This window comes from Pezoporus flaviventris, unplaced genomic scaffold (assembly GCF_033815535.1).
Source record: "Pezoporus flaviventris isolate CSIRO_AGI_PZ_B2104156 unplaced genomic scaffold, CSIRO_AGI_Pfla_v1 ptg000015l, whole genome shotgun sequence".
In the NCBI taxonomy this organism is placed as follows: Eukaryota; Metazoa; Chordata; class Aves; order Psittaciformes; family Psittacidae; genus Pezoporus; species Pezoporus flaviventris.
Genome location: NW_026892563.1, coordinates 29,503,225 through 29,515,682, shown reverse-complemented (window position 1 = coordinate 29,515,682; position 12,458 = coordinate 29,503,225). Strand labels below are relative to the sequence as shown.

Genomic DNA, 12,458 nt, shown 5'->3' with positions numbered 1-12,458 from the left:
AGCCTGCATGCAGCAATTTACAGAGCAGCATCTTGGCCATACAGAAACCTATTTTGCTCAAACATTATCATAGGTGCCCCTTGCTTCTGTGCTAGCTCTGCATGAGCAATAGGTTGGACATATACTACTCAAATACTGCAAGACTCAAGCTCTTCTTTGATGATCCAAGACATTTATTTGAAGGCGGCTAGAATAACAACTGTCTCTCTCTTTCCCACCCCAAATCTTGTTTCAGAGTGTAAGAAATCATCCGTCTCTCAGAATCAGGCACATTTACCATTTCCTTCCCCACCCACATGCAGGTATTCCCTACCAAGGGTACAGTGTTTCGTTCCACCTTGCTGTTTGAGATGTTCTGAATATGAAAGGACACGATGGTTTCCACCTGTCCCTTCAGCACAGCTTCTGCAGCCCTGCAAAGACAGACACACACATATAACCCAGTTGAAGCCAAGAAGCAATTTTTCTTAAACATCGTCCTCTCCTTCAGCTAGCAGAGGGGAGTAAGCCTTAACCACACATATTTCACTCTAGATGAGTAGCAAAAGAAAAATGCTTACATCTACAAACTCATTAGAATTCAGGGTTCATGTCTCAGTTTAAGACATACTGGCTGCTACTCACTGCATGGATTGCAAAACAGTATCCATCAGCACTTGCCAAAAACACAAAACCCCAAAAAGCAAACCACACCTCAGCGGAATAAATAATAATTTCTCAGAGAGCAAGATGTGGTGAGTCTCCACTCCAGCCCCTTCAGGATCCCAAACAAGTAATGACTTTTTGTTACAGGAATGCACTTGATGGAGAAAGGGCACTTGAGAATCTCTTCAAAAGGGAGCACAAAAGTAAGCCCCGCTCCCTGAGGATGTTCAAGCATCTACCTACTTACTTGTTGGCCATCTCAGTAGAAAAGACATAAACCACTTTGGATGGAGTCTTCTGCCCACTTGCTGGCTCCAAAGTGGCAGCCAGGCCATGGGAAGGTGTGGAAGACCTTGGGGCTGAAGTGTTTGAAGGTGTCATGGAGTGTGGTGTATGCTGAGACTCCTGGGATTTCACATGATCAGCAGAATTGCAGTCTGGAAGTGGAGAAAGAGGAAAAGAAGAGAATCACTACCTTGGGAGCTTTATGGAAACCATTTCTGGAAACTGATGAGAACTCTTCCTCCTTTGAAACTTCCTGCTTCTCCCTCAAGCGTCATTAAAGGCATATTGCCTATTACACTAGGCATATTACCTCAAATGCCATGCTGCCCTTCAGACACCACTGGGACAAAGTTCATCTTGTCCCTTTCCAAGGAAAGTGGCAGGTCCCAGAGATGATCCCCTTTAACTCTCCAATGGCCACACAGAACAGAAGAAAAACCACACACCAAAATGAATAAGTGTCTGGAGACCACTCTGTGAAACTCCACCACCACACGCCACAGCCACGTTAGCCAGAGGATCTAGCAAATGGACAAAGGAAACATGGAAAACTGCACATATAGTCTGGTTTTGCACTGCCTTACAGAGGCAATGGTGGAGCCAGGAACATAATACAGAAATCCCAACCCTCTGGCTTGTGTTACCAGTAAGGGTGCTACAGGTTATGTACGTGTGTTGACAAAACAGGCTTGCATATTGTTCAAAATCCCAGTTACAACAGAGCAGTTCCTGAAAGGCCAAAGGCCAAAAAGAAACCAACAGGTTTCATTTGTACTTTCAAATTCTCTGGAGGAGTTTCAAAGTTACAAAGGAACTTTCCCACCAGACTCAGGTCTGCACTTCAACTGAGTGTGAACAGGACATTTATCAACGCCACTATGGCAACCCTTGCCTGCTCTTGAGACCTTCAGACTTCACTGGCTGGAACTTAAGGGAACCCCACACAAATAAATGTTTCTCTAACACTTCACAGCGATTCTGCATCTCAGAGGACTCTGACTAATTGTCTGCACTTGCAATGGATCCTAACAAACATACCTTTGATTTCAGGGTCATCATTGGGAGTCCCAGCTTCTCTCTGTTCAAAGGAGTCTGCTGAAATGCTTCTCTCTCTCTTCCCCTTCCCCTTGGCACCGTTTCCAGCCCCATTCTTCAGCCCCATGCTCCCACCTGGGCCAGGGAGCACTTTGGGGGGGTGACCTCCACTTTTGGGGTCACAGGGAGAGGGCTGGGATTGGCTGGTTGAGCCCCCTTGTTTGCCCTGGTTGGAAAATTTGGAATCCAGCTGGGGGTTGCCAGACGGGGACATCACTGAAGGGGGACGGACCATCACCTCCTGCTTTGATTTGGGGCTACTGGGGACAGAGCAAAGGAAGGAAAAGGAAACAAATAGTGACAAATCACACCATTGATTCATTCCACCCTATAGGAACAGATTAGAGGCAGAAAAAAACACTGCCACCTTCTTTGCAACCTAAGGCAATTGCTGACAAATAAAAAATGCCTGTAAGCTTCAAGTCACGCAGGTGCTTTTTTGAACATGCCCTGAAAGGGTTATTATCCAAGATGGGACCTCACTGCTCAAGAAGGCACCACGGCAAGCTACAGACCTGCCAGATCCCAGGAACTGCTGTCACATGAGGACCTACCTCCAGGGCTTCTGTCAATAAAGACAACGGTTTCTATGTGCACAGAGAAGCAGCTCACAGCAAGACAAGCTCAGAGTAAACAAACAAGGCACAATAAAGTGCACCTCACCACTCTCCTGGACCCCAACTGTACACTGCAGCTCTGATGAGAGCAGACCCTAACAACTCCCTCCTCCCCACCTTGCACCTCCTTACCCAGTTCTACAGGGAGCACAAAGAAAACCCAGCATTACTGCAACATTTGTCATACATTGGGAGGAGCTGCCAGGAAAACACAAACCTCTGACCATGAAAACAATTAAACCAGCCACAACCTGCCTCTGAATAAGGGAAGAGAAGGATACCATCTCCCTGCACACTCCTGCAGAATGGGGCAGATGAAGCTTCTTTAATTTGCCAAAGGGGATTTGGAGTCTTTCCTCCCCTCTTCCATTCAGCAAACTGCATCCTAAAAATACTTTGCTTCTCTGGGTTTTACACACATATTAGCCACTCCCTCCTCCTCAGCCTCCACTTACTCCATTTCTATTGGATCTTCTGCATTGTGTTTTCCCATAATCACTATCACTTCCAACAGGCAGGGTTTACTAGCATCTTCACCATGGGACTTCCACAAGCCATTTCCTCCTTTGGACACATACCTGACTCAGAGACATTCCCTCTGAATTACTCTCTCTCAAGCTCCAGATGACCCCTAGGAGTAAATAATCAAACTCCAGAATGCTGTCAATCACACCATTCTAAGTCCCTGGGCACTGCTTCACTTCCATATTCTTCCCATTCCAAATTAGCAGAGGAGAGATGCTGACCTGATGCACTAGCAGGTGAATGATGCAGAGGATCTCTGTGCACAGCTGATCAGCTTTCCAGGCTGTTCAGGTCAATAATATGGAGGAAGCATTTTGTGTGAAAGTGCAGACAGAAAGACCTGCTGCTGCCCAGATACCACTTGGGGAAACAGGTAATTAGAAGAGGGGGAAGAAAAAAAAAACCACAAAAAATCCAGACAGAAACAGCATATGTACTCTCCTACAGCCTATTCAGATACCTGCATAGGGTTAGGGAGAGAGGAGGGTGCACGGAATGGAGAACCTGCACCTCATGTGTTTACAGCTTTCAGCTCACCCTGAGCCTAGCAAACATGGAAGCCCATCAGAACTGTGCAGCCAGTGCTCAGGTAAGCCCAATGGGAGCACAAAGGAGGACCAGTAAGTCAGACACAGCAGCACTTGGCTAACCCTGCAGCAGAGTAGGGACAGCATCACATACAAATTCAGAGCAGCTGACTGCAGGCTCCTCTCCTTACCTCTGTGTGTTGCCTGACGGGGAGTTCCTCACTTTGGGGTTACTGGAATGCATTGACAGGAATCCTGAGCTCACAGTCTCACACGCATGCAGATGGGCTCTCGCCAAGTTCTTCTGGGAGTGGGCTGCCAGAGGCAGCGTTGCAGTACTTTCTGCCACCCGCTTCTCTCAATGCTGGCTCTCTGCTTGCCTTTTTTCTCTTTGCTCCTCTCTGGTTTTGCACTGGGCGCTTCCCTCCTGCAGCTCCAGCATTCTCTAGACGTATGCCTCCTGCTGCCCAGGGGAAGTCTCGCATCTCCAGGGCACACTGTTAAACCACCCCACCAGAAGAGAACAGAAAACCAGTGAGGAACTTCTGCCCCTGCAGATGTGTCTGGTGTGAAGCAGTAAATGGCAGTTCTTCCCCCATTACTGAGAACATAGGAGAAGAGCTTTCAGACAGCTAAGTGCAGCTGTGTATACCAAACCAGGGCAGCCCTGGCTGGCCATTCAGTTTACAGCCAGTGAGGCTATCTTCCCCCTTCATCCAAACCAAATCATTCTGGAGTCAACAAAACAGGGAAGGGCCTCATATCTGGACATTTTGATTCCACATCTGTGCTCAGCTTGAAGACACCTCATAGCAAGTCAGTAGGAAGCCCAAATTACAAATCCCCAACATGATTTAGCTATCCAGAATTCCCTTGTGAATGGCTGTAATCTGATATTTCTTAAGAACATAAACTCTGCTCAAATCTTTTGTCTCCCTGGTCCAATATAACTAGACATACATTCAAAGATGTGTGCTAAGGCTTGCATAAAGGGAGGAAAATAAACCAAAATGCCTTCCTGACCACCTGTAAGCAACCAGCTATGTTGTGATTACCCCAAAAGCACCAGGTTAGTCACTCAACATCTCTATCAGAAAGGCCAAAGGAGCACTAGACAACTAACCCTCTAAATTTGCTCAGTAGCACTATACAGATACTGAGGATTTAAGAAAAGAACAAAAACAACCAACACCACCTAAAAATAAGCACTTTTTCAGCTTCTTTCTAGCAACCAGTATGCATAACCCATGCAATAAGGCAACCATTTCTGGAGGAGGAAACTATTGAACATCACTGTATGTCCTTTGGGCTAAATTATTTTGGAACAAATTTCTGTCTTGTTTATGTTTCAACAAAATCTCTCCTGTTCATCTCACCTACTCAGATGCAAATCACTTAATTTAGAGTCTAACCAAGATTTATTGTTAATGTATTAAGCATTATTGATTAAATATTATTCAACTGTAAATATTCCCAATAAGCCTTCTCAGCACCAAAGCACCAGTTTCTACCTGTGTGAATCAAATGAAACAAAATAAATCTCACCAGTCTGGGGGTGGCTTGAATTTTATGAAGAAACTGCTGTGCAAACTGCATTTGGAAAACAAAAATTGGCTTGCTTATGTGCTGACACAAACGATTATGAAACATGGGCACTAGATGACTACCTCTGGTCAAGGAGATCCATCACTAACTTGCAGCATTGAGCACCATGATTTTCCAATTCCACAAATTTCTATTGTTGTGAGGTGTGCCATTAGACCTTTTAGTGACTTTGCACTGCTGTACTTTAACATGACAGTGCTCCATACGGCAGCTTGTTCCCTGAAGCTCTGCATCATCTCCAAGAAGTCTCCTCTAGACCACATGCCTCCTTCATGAACCAGAGAAATAACCCTGCTCCCTCTTCTCACTTCCGCTGTGCTGCACAAACCCATTCATGTGGGGAATGCTTCTGCAATAAAGGTCTCATTTGTAATACCTCCTATTAGGCACAATCAGATTAACATCACCAGATCCACATACCTCTGTGGGGCTATCAGATGGTTATCCCTCTGATTTTTAGAACAATGTCGGACTTACTGTATTACTACTGTTACTATTATCATGCTGTAACTAGAGCTGGTACTATGAAGATACATTAAAGACAAGAGAGCACATCTTTACAAGTATCTAAATTGTACCATCTCTGCATGCAAATTTTACTCCTATGTATGTTTTGACAACAAAACCATAACATCAACAGAATCTAACACCACTTTTCAAAAGAGATTCATTTATCTGTAAAAGTCAGTGTAATTCAGTGATACTTCGGGGTCCTCACTTTAGGTGAATTTTGTGTTAAAAAATAAAAAGGGAACAATAGCTTTAAAGCAAGCAGAGGTCAATCCTGGAAGCAGGATGCAGATGCCTGTGATCAACTTACATATTCTACCCTTTCATCCTCTCCTTTTCCACTTTTGGTATTTATGTGTTATCATGTTACTTTTTATTACAAGATGAGAAGTTTGAGACTCCCAGCCTTGCACAGTACAATAAGAAAACATGAGGAACAAAATCAGGATCACACTGGCTGCACAGTATTTCTGACATCACTGAACTTTCAAGTACTTCAAGGGGGGAGGAAAAAGTTACAGGTTTTTTAACCTTACTTTTTTATTACCCTAATACATGTATCTTCCATCTATTAGAACTGACGTACTCTGCAAGGAAACTATATTCCAATCTCAGTTTAAAGTTCTTACCAGACAAAGCTACAAAGGATACATCAATATACTCATTGGTGGGAAAACAGCAACTCAACTTCCTCAGCCTCTCATTTCTGCACGCTGGGAATGTACTATCTTTTATCATGTGAAATGGAATTCCTCATGATTTTTCTAAATGCACTTCTAACATATGTATGTCTGGGAATCTATGGTTCAATAATGGAAAAGCTCTAGAGTAATGTATTTTTGCAGCTGCAGTCTGCCTGCCATAGCAAAGCCTTTATCACTGCTCTAAAATTATAGAGGTAGGGTCACTGTGAAAGGTAAAGCAGCTTTTCCAGATATTTTGGCAAGCTACATCCAAGGCTGTATTTTCAGGATTGCTTTAAGGTATGCCGGGCAACAGCTGCAGGGAAAGGGGATGGTTCCACTGGCTACTCATTCTCACCGCCTCTCTCCTGACCACATCAGGGAAAGATCTGAATGGGAATTAATCCAAGGGCAACAGCAGAAATCTCTATTCAGCTGAATTAGTTCACTGATCTGGTTGCTGATGTAACCACATCAGTGCCACTGCAAGCTGAAAAGAGGAGGTGAGAACATGTGAAAAGCAGCCTCACCCCATTTGGTTGCAGTTTACAATTTGGATGGCTTAAAATTACTTCAAAGCTCAACAGCAGAGACAAGAAGAGATGAACCTTCATTTGTGGAGATATGCTAGGTGCTCCCCTTTCCAACAAGTAGCTTACCAAGACCCCTGGTGTCACGACACTGCAGTACTCATTCTGAAGGCCATGAGTTGCGAACCACTCGTCTCACAAGAAATGATCACCTGGGGAAAGGAGAGAGAGAGTTTCACCAACAAGAATGCACACCCAAACTGTGCATCCCTCCCATGCATCCAGTAACAGGAGCACAGGAATCAAAACTGGCCACTGGCAACAAGACTATCAAGATTTGTCAGTACTGAAAAAGCCACCATCAGACTGGAAGAGTCTGAAGATGGATGCTGCACATGGAGGGGAAATAGCACTCCCACAGCTGAACTAGCTGGATTCCCATGAGCTCATCTGTTCTTAGAGAAGCTGGCACAAAGTTTGGACATATAACCTCCCCTTCTCTGTACCCATCTCTCTGCAAAGGCTCACCTTCCCCTCACTGTGCCCAGCAATGTCTGCCAAAACCTTGTGCTTCATATATACAACCTCCTCCACAGCCAGACAATGCATAAATAAAAACATCAAGTATCAGGTAAAGCCACATCTAGGGGCAAACCAGACAGCTTCTGGAAGGAAGAAGCACTACTGTTCTGGCAGCTCCTACTTCGTATCATTGTGCTACACTACAGGGAGAAGGTAATCCAACTGCAAACCTTCCTGAGCAAGACATACTGACAGTTTCCTTACGAGAGAGGGGTTAACCCCACCTTGCACTATGGTTATTTCCTATAAGGCCAAAAGAGTCCATAGCCCAGGAACTGATGAACCACACTTTCAGAGGTGGAGACAGCCCTGCATCAATGCTCACTCACAACGTTAAAGCAAGTTTAAGTGCAAGTTCAGTAATACAAGGAAACATGTACTCTGAGGAATGGCTTAATGGTAAATTTGAGGTCAGTAAAGACAGAGAGCAGCTACCTCCAGCTTCAACCTCACCCACTGTGAACACTGGAGAGGCTGCAAGAACAGTATGAATGCAGACAAGGTTCACATTGCTGGAGCCAGCATGGTCTTGAGCACTCACAGCTATTTACACAGCACAGCCAGCCTTGCAGTTAAAGAACAACTGCAAACTGAAATCACTACCAGAGGTTTACTGTGTAATCCCAACACACTCTGCTGACCAGATCTTCCAGCAGGAACGCTGGAGCTGTTGCGAGGCTCAATTAGTTACACATTGTGAAACCCTGGGCATATTCTCTTCTCTTCAACATCCTCCAACTATTATCGACTGCAGCTTCACCTAATAATATAGCAATGCGCTGCCATGTAATCCACTTCAACAAAATCAAACTACAAAGCCAGTCCCAAACAATGCAACTACATTCTCCACCCAGTCCAGCCAAATCAAACAATGAAATCATCGCGACAGAGCATCCTTATCTAGCCAAGTCACACCTGGAGCCAGAAGCTGAAACAAACACCTATCGTAACAAACTGCTTCATCCAGTAAAACCTACTACAGCAGCACAATCATCCCTGAATCCAATTACCCATTTGTATCTCCTCTCCTCTTTCTCCCACCCCACCCAACCAAACAATACAGGCTAAGCCATGCCAGTACTGACACACCTCTATCAAAGCAGCAACAGAAATCACCTTTTCCCTTGAAAGGGAAAACATGTGAACACCAGGACACATCAAGATGGAGAGAATCTAACACAGCCAATGGTCAGAGCTTGAAACATTCAAATCCACCTTGGCAAAGCACCAGAGCAGGGCAGCCTCACAGACCATAGCTCAGGACTGCAGGACGCGATCCATTTTTAAGGCTACCCAGACAGTTATTGCAGCCTAATTCCACCCCCTAGTTTACCATCTCTGCTGCTCACCTGCACAGTCTTATCTCACAGCTAGCACAAGACAACTTCAGAGGGAATGTGAAAAACAAAAGGGTGGAAACATGCACACAAGCAGCTACTACCACAGAGTAACTAAAGACACAAACACACATCTTAATTTACCTGTTGATAAAGTATTCACAAACCATCCCTGTACTTCTATGAAGTAGCCACCCATTATCATACTGCTAACGGAAGGGGAAAAAAAACATCCAGACTAGTTTATTCCTACTTTATGTCCTTAAACTGCAAAAGCTTGATAGTGACAAGTGCTCAGGTACTTGGAGGTGTACATCATCACGGCTGCTTCAACAGGAACAGCTGCAGTTACCACTGAATCACTTCAGTCTTTTCTTCCTCTTTGAGAAGGAGAATGTGAAGAGATGAAATAAAGGCATACCAAGTAGATAAAAGTACTGAACTTGTGGCCTTACTGTGACACAAAGCATTAAAGGCAAGAAACCTTTTTCTCTGTGTACAAGAAAGAGGATGCTTCTTTTTAACCCCCCTGTGGCCTGAGACTGTCCATATGTGCTGGACTGAGGGCGGTGAAAGCCCAAAACCAGCATGGAAAAAGAAAACAGACTAGAGACCTGCTGGTACAGAAAATAGACAACTGAACACAAGCTGAGCCAGCACCCTGACCCGTAGCTGTGAGAGTGGAATGGGCAAGGAAGGAGACAGTGGAGTAAGAGACTGCTCTGGGAAGAGCAGCAGCTTCCAGAGGGACCAGTCACAGCAGAACCAGCACCAGGAGTTGTTTGAACAAGGGCTCATCCTGAAGCCAACCCCTGTATGTGCATCCAGGAGTGGATTCCTTGTGTGACCCAAGGGGTGGAGTAAGGCAATGAATAAGCCCACAGGCTCCTTCAGTGCAATTTTACTGGGAAGGACACATCCTATTTCTCCAACCCTTTATTCAACCATGTAAAAGGGAGAACAGCTGCACTGGGAAAAGGTGACTCTACTACATTCAGCACACCTCAAGAGCTACACTGGTTTTCACCATGTGCTGCATTTGCCAGTTTTAACAAAAAACTGGTAACATTGAACTGCACATGTCACTTTTTAATAAGCTGCTGTTTACTAAAGTACTTGATTACACTCCTCGTTGATAAAGAATGCAACTGGGATACAAGGAGGATGCAGGAAGTGTTACTCAGTGCTTTTATTGAATTGTCAGACTCTCTTAAGATCATGTAAAAGCAAAAAGATAAATGGACATGAGTATTCTACACCCCACGCATCTCCCCATGACACTTGAGGATACAAGGGCACAGGACACTCTTCAGTCCCTTGAATCAGTCCCAATTTCTAGATATGGCCCTTACTAAGGGCTTTTAATGACACCTTTACATCAGCCTCTACCTCTTAGCAAAAGCTGTCCTCCTCATCCTTTCCCATGAATGTGTACAGCATGTGCTTGTAATACAACCAGTATGGGATTGATCAGCATTCAAACAGGTTTGTTAAAAGTGACAGCTTACCTTATGCACACCAAGCGCATGCTGGACAGACCCAGAAAGCAACTCCAGCCAGCCTAAGTCTATCTAACTCTATCCCTTCCAGCCATTGCTAGCAGCTGTGACCCACCTGAAAACTTAACTCCAGATAAGATATGATCCATTTTCAGGGGACAAGCTTCCTGTTTCCGCCTACCAGGTGACCACACGCTCACTGGCACTGGCACAAAGGAGCCAACAGTGACTGATAGCACAGGCATAAGCAAGTTGTTCCAATACACTTGCATTCTGCTCCCGTCAGGTCCCACCGTCTCTTTCTTAACAAGGTTAGGAAACACATGGGTACCTGAAGAACTAACTGCTGGGGTTAGAGACACAGTATCAATACACATGTCATCTAGACACAATATAACTCTGCTTTTACAAGCACGCCTGACTATCTGCCCTAGTTCTTTCCATTGCAGGGTTTTTAGACCTCATTCTTTAATCAAACCACATCATCATCGCATAGTAGACCTTCAGCTGATATACTTGTATTCCTTCCACCAGAAACACGGTGGCCACTTGTAGCAGGGGCATCTCATGCGGAATATGGGCTATATTCTATCCAAAACAGCTGCTGATTTGGGGAAAATACCATGTTCTGTCGCTCCCCAGTAAGACATAAATCCCTTATAAACTATTAGCTCAACATCAAGAGCTAACTTATTAACATTAAACTGACAAGACAGCAACTCACCGCCAGTGATCAGTTTCTAGGTGGTTCTAACTTATCTTGAAACAGTATGGACTTGTCTACTTTACATCTTGGCAATTAAAAGCAATGGCGTATATGAAGCCCTCGCTGTCTCCCAGAGCCAAGAATTGCTCCTTATGCACCTCAGAGAAATCAGTGCTAATCCCAGGTCTGCAAAGCATTACCTCTTTGATCACAGTCTTATATCAGAAACTACTCTCAATCAAAAGAAGAATCAAGAACTTGTCACTTAAACTCATTTTGCTACATGAATATGTGAACTATTGGTTTTAAGTATTTATGAGAAATCATTCTAAAAGTCTTTTGCAACAGATGTTGTCTGCTACTCTCATAACCATCATTTGCAAGAGTTGTAACACACTTTTTGTCAAAGGACAGTAACACATCCGATAAATTTCATTTTCAGTGCATCTATCAACACTTCAGTGCGTTACCAGTACTGTGGGCATTAATGGCTATCTTAAACAGCTCCTGATTTTGTACAACCTTTTTTTTTCCCACAACTCCTTCCCCAAAGTAACAGAGGAGACAGACACTTGGGGACACTGGTAAGCAGACTGAAGCTGAATGCCACCAGTCCCTTTCAATGTCCCAGCTGCTATTATGTAAAAAGCCTTGAACTACTTGGTCCACCTGGGACTAGAATTGCATCTTGGCAGATAGACACAGTTCCAGAAAGCTGTGTGGGGAAAAAAGCCAGAAGAAAAACCGTACAAAACCCCCAAAGCCTAAACTACAACAAACCATTTCTGTAGAAGAATGCTATGGACACCTCCCCTTGCTGTTCACACCATTCCAGCTCTGCCAACACTGGGGGCACTTGCAGGTAGAGATGGACAAGAGTGCTGCCAGGGCTTTGGAAATGCTGCCGTGCTATGCCATCACACTGACCCCACCTCAGTGTCCTCCAGCTCAGCCACCTGCAGCGGCTCAGCTCCACCTATGTTAGCAATGCTGGGAGCAGTCTATGCACACTACAGCTGGAGTTCTAAACACTTTACATAAAGCATCGCATACCTTAGCTGCAGCCTGTCCGCGCTATAGAGTTCCTGCTATTGTTAACACAGATACAGGTCAAAAGCTCTAGCAATAAGGGATTCTTCAGTAAATGTTTTAACAGTACTTCCCTCATATATAGAATGATAGAATCATAGAATAGTTAAGGTTGGAAAGGACCTTAAGATCATCTAGTTCCGAATGACAGACTTCTGCAGCTTTCTACATTATGTTAGCAGCTAACAGCCCCAGCACTGGTCAGCACTAAATGCAGGAATCC

The 12,458-nt window shown here is 44.5% G+C and overlaps 1 protein-coding gene across 8 annotated transcripts in view; it reads right to left on the bottom strand.

Moving 5' to 3' along the window:
- BCL9 (BCL9 transcription coactivator) overlaps positions 1-12,458 on the bottom strand; it is a 59,181-nt gene that overhangs the window by 8,041 nt on the left and 38,682 nt on the right. For 4 of the 8 annotated variants that reach the window (XM_061453943.1, XM_061453944.1, XM_061453946.1 and 1 more), the window contains exons 2-6: positions 7,152-7,234; positions 3,886-4,191; positions 1,969-2,285; positions 893-1,082; positions 314-413 (exon numbers count right to left, since the gene is read on the bottom strand). In XM_061453943.1, the coding sequence (XP_061309927.1) occupies positions 314-413; positions 893-1,082; positions 1,969-2,285; positions 3,886-3,938 (660 nt within the window). In that variant the 5' untranslated portion in view covers positions 3,939-4,191; positions 7,152-7,234. Of the gene's footprint in view, positions 1-313; positions 414-892; positions 1,083-1,968; positions 2,363-3,885; positions 4,192-7,151; positions 7,326-12,458 lie in introns of those variants that run through there. The other 4 variants (XM_061453942.1, XM_061453948.1, XM_061453947.1 and 1 more) reach the window with 3 other exon arrangements.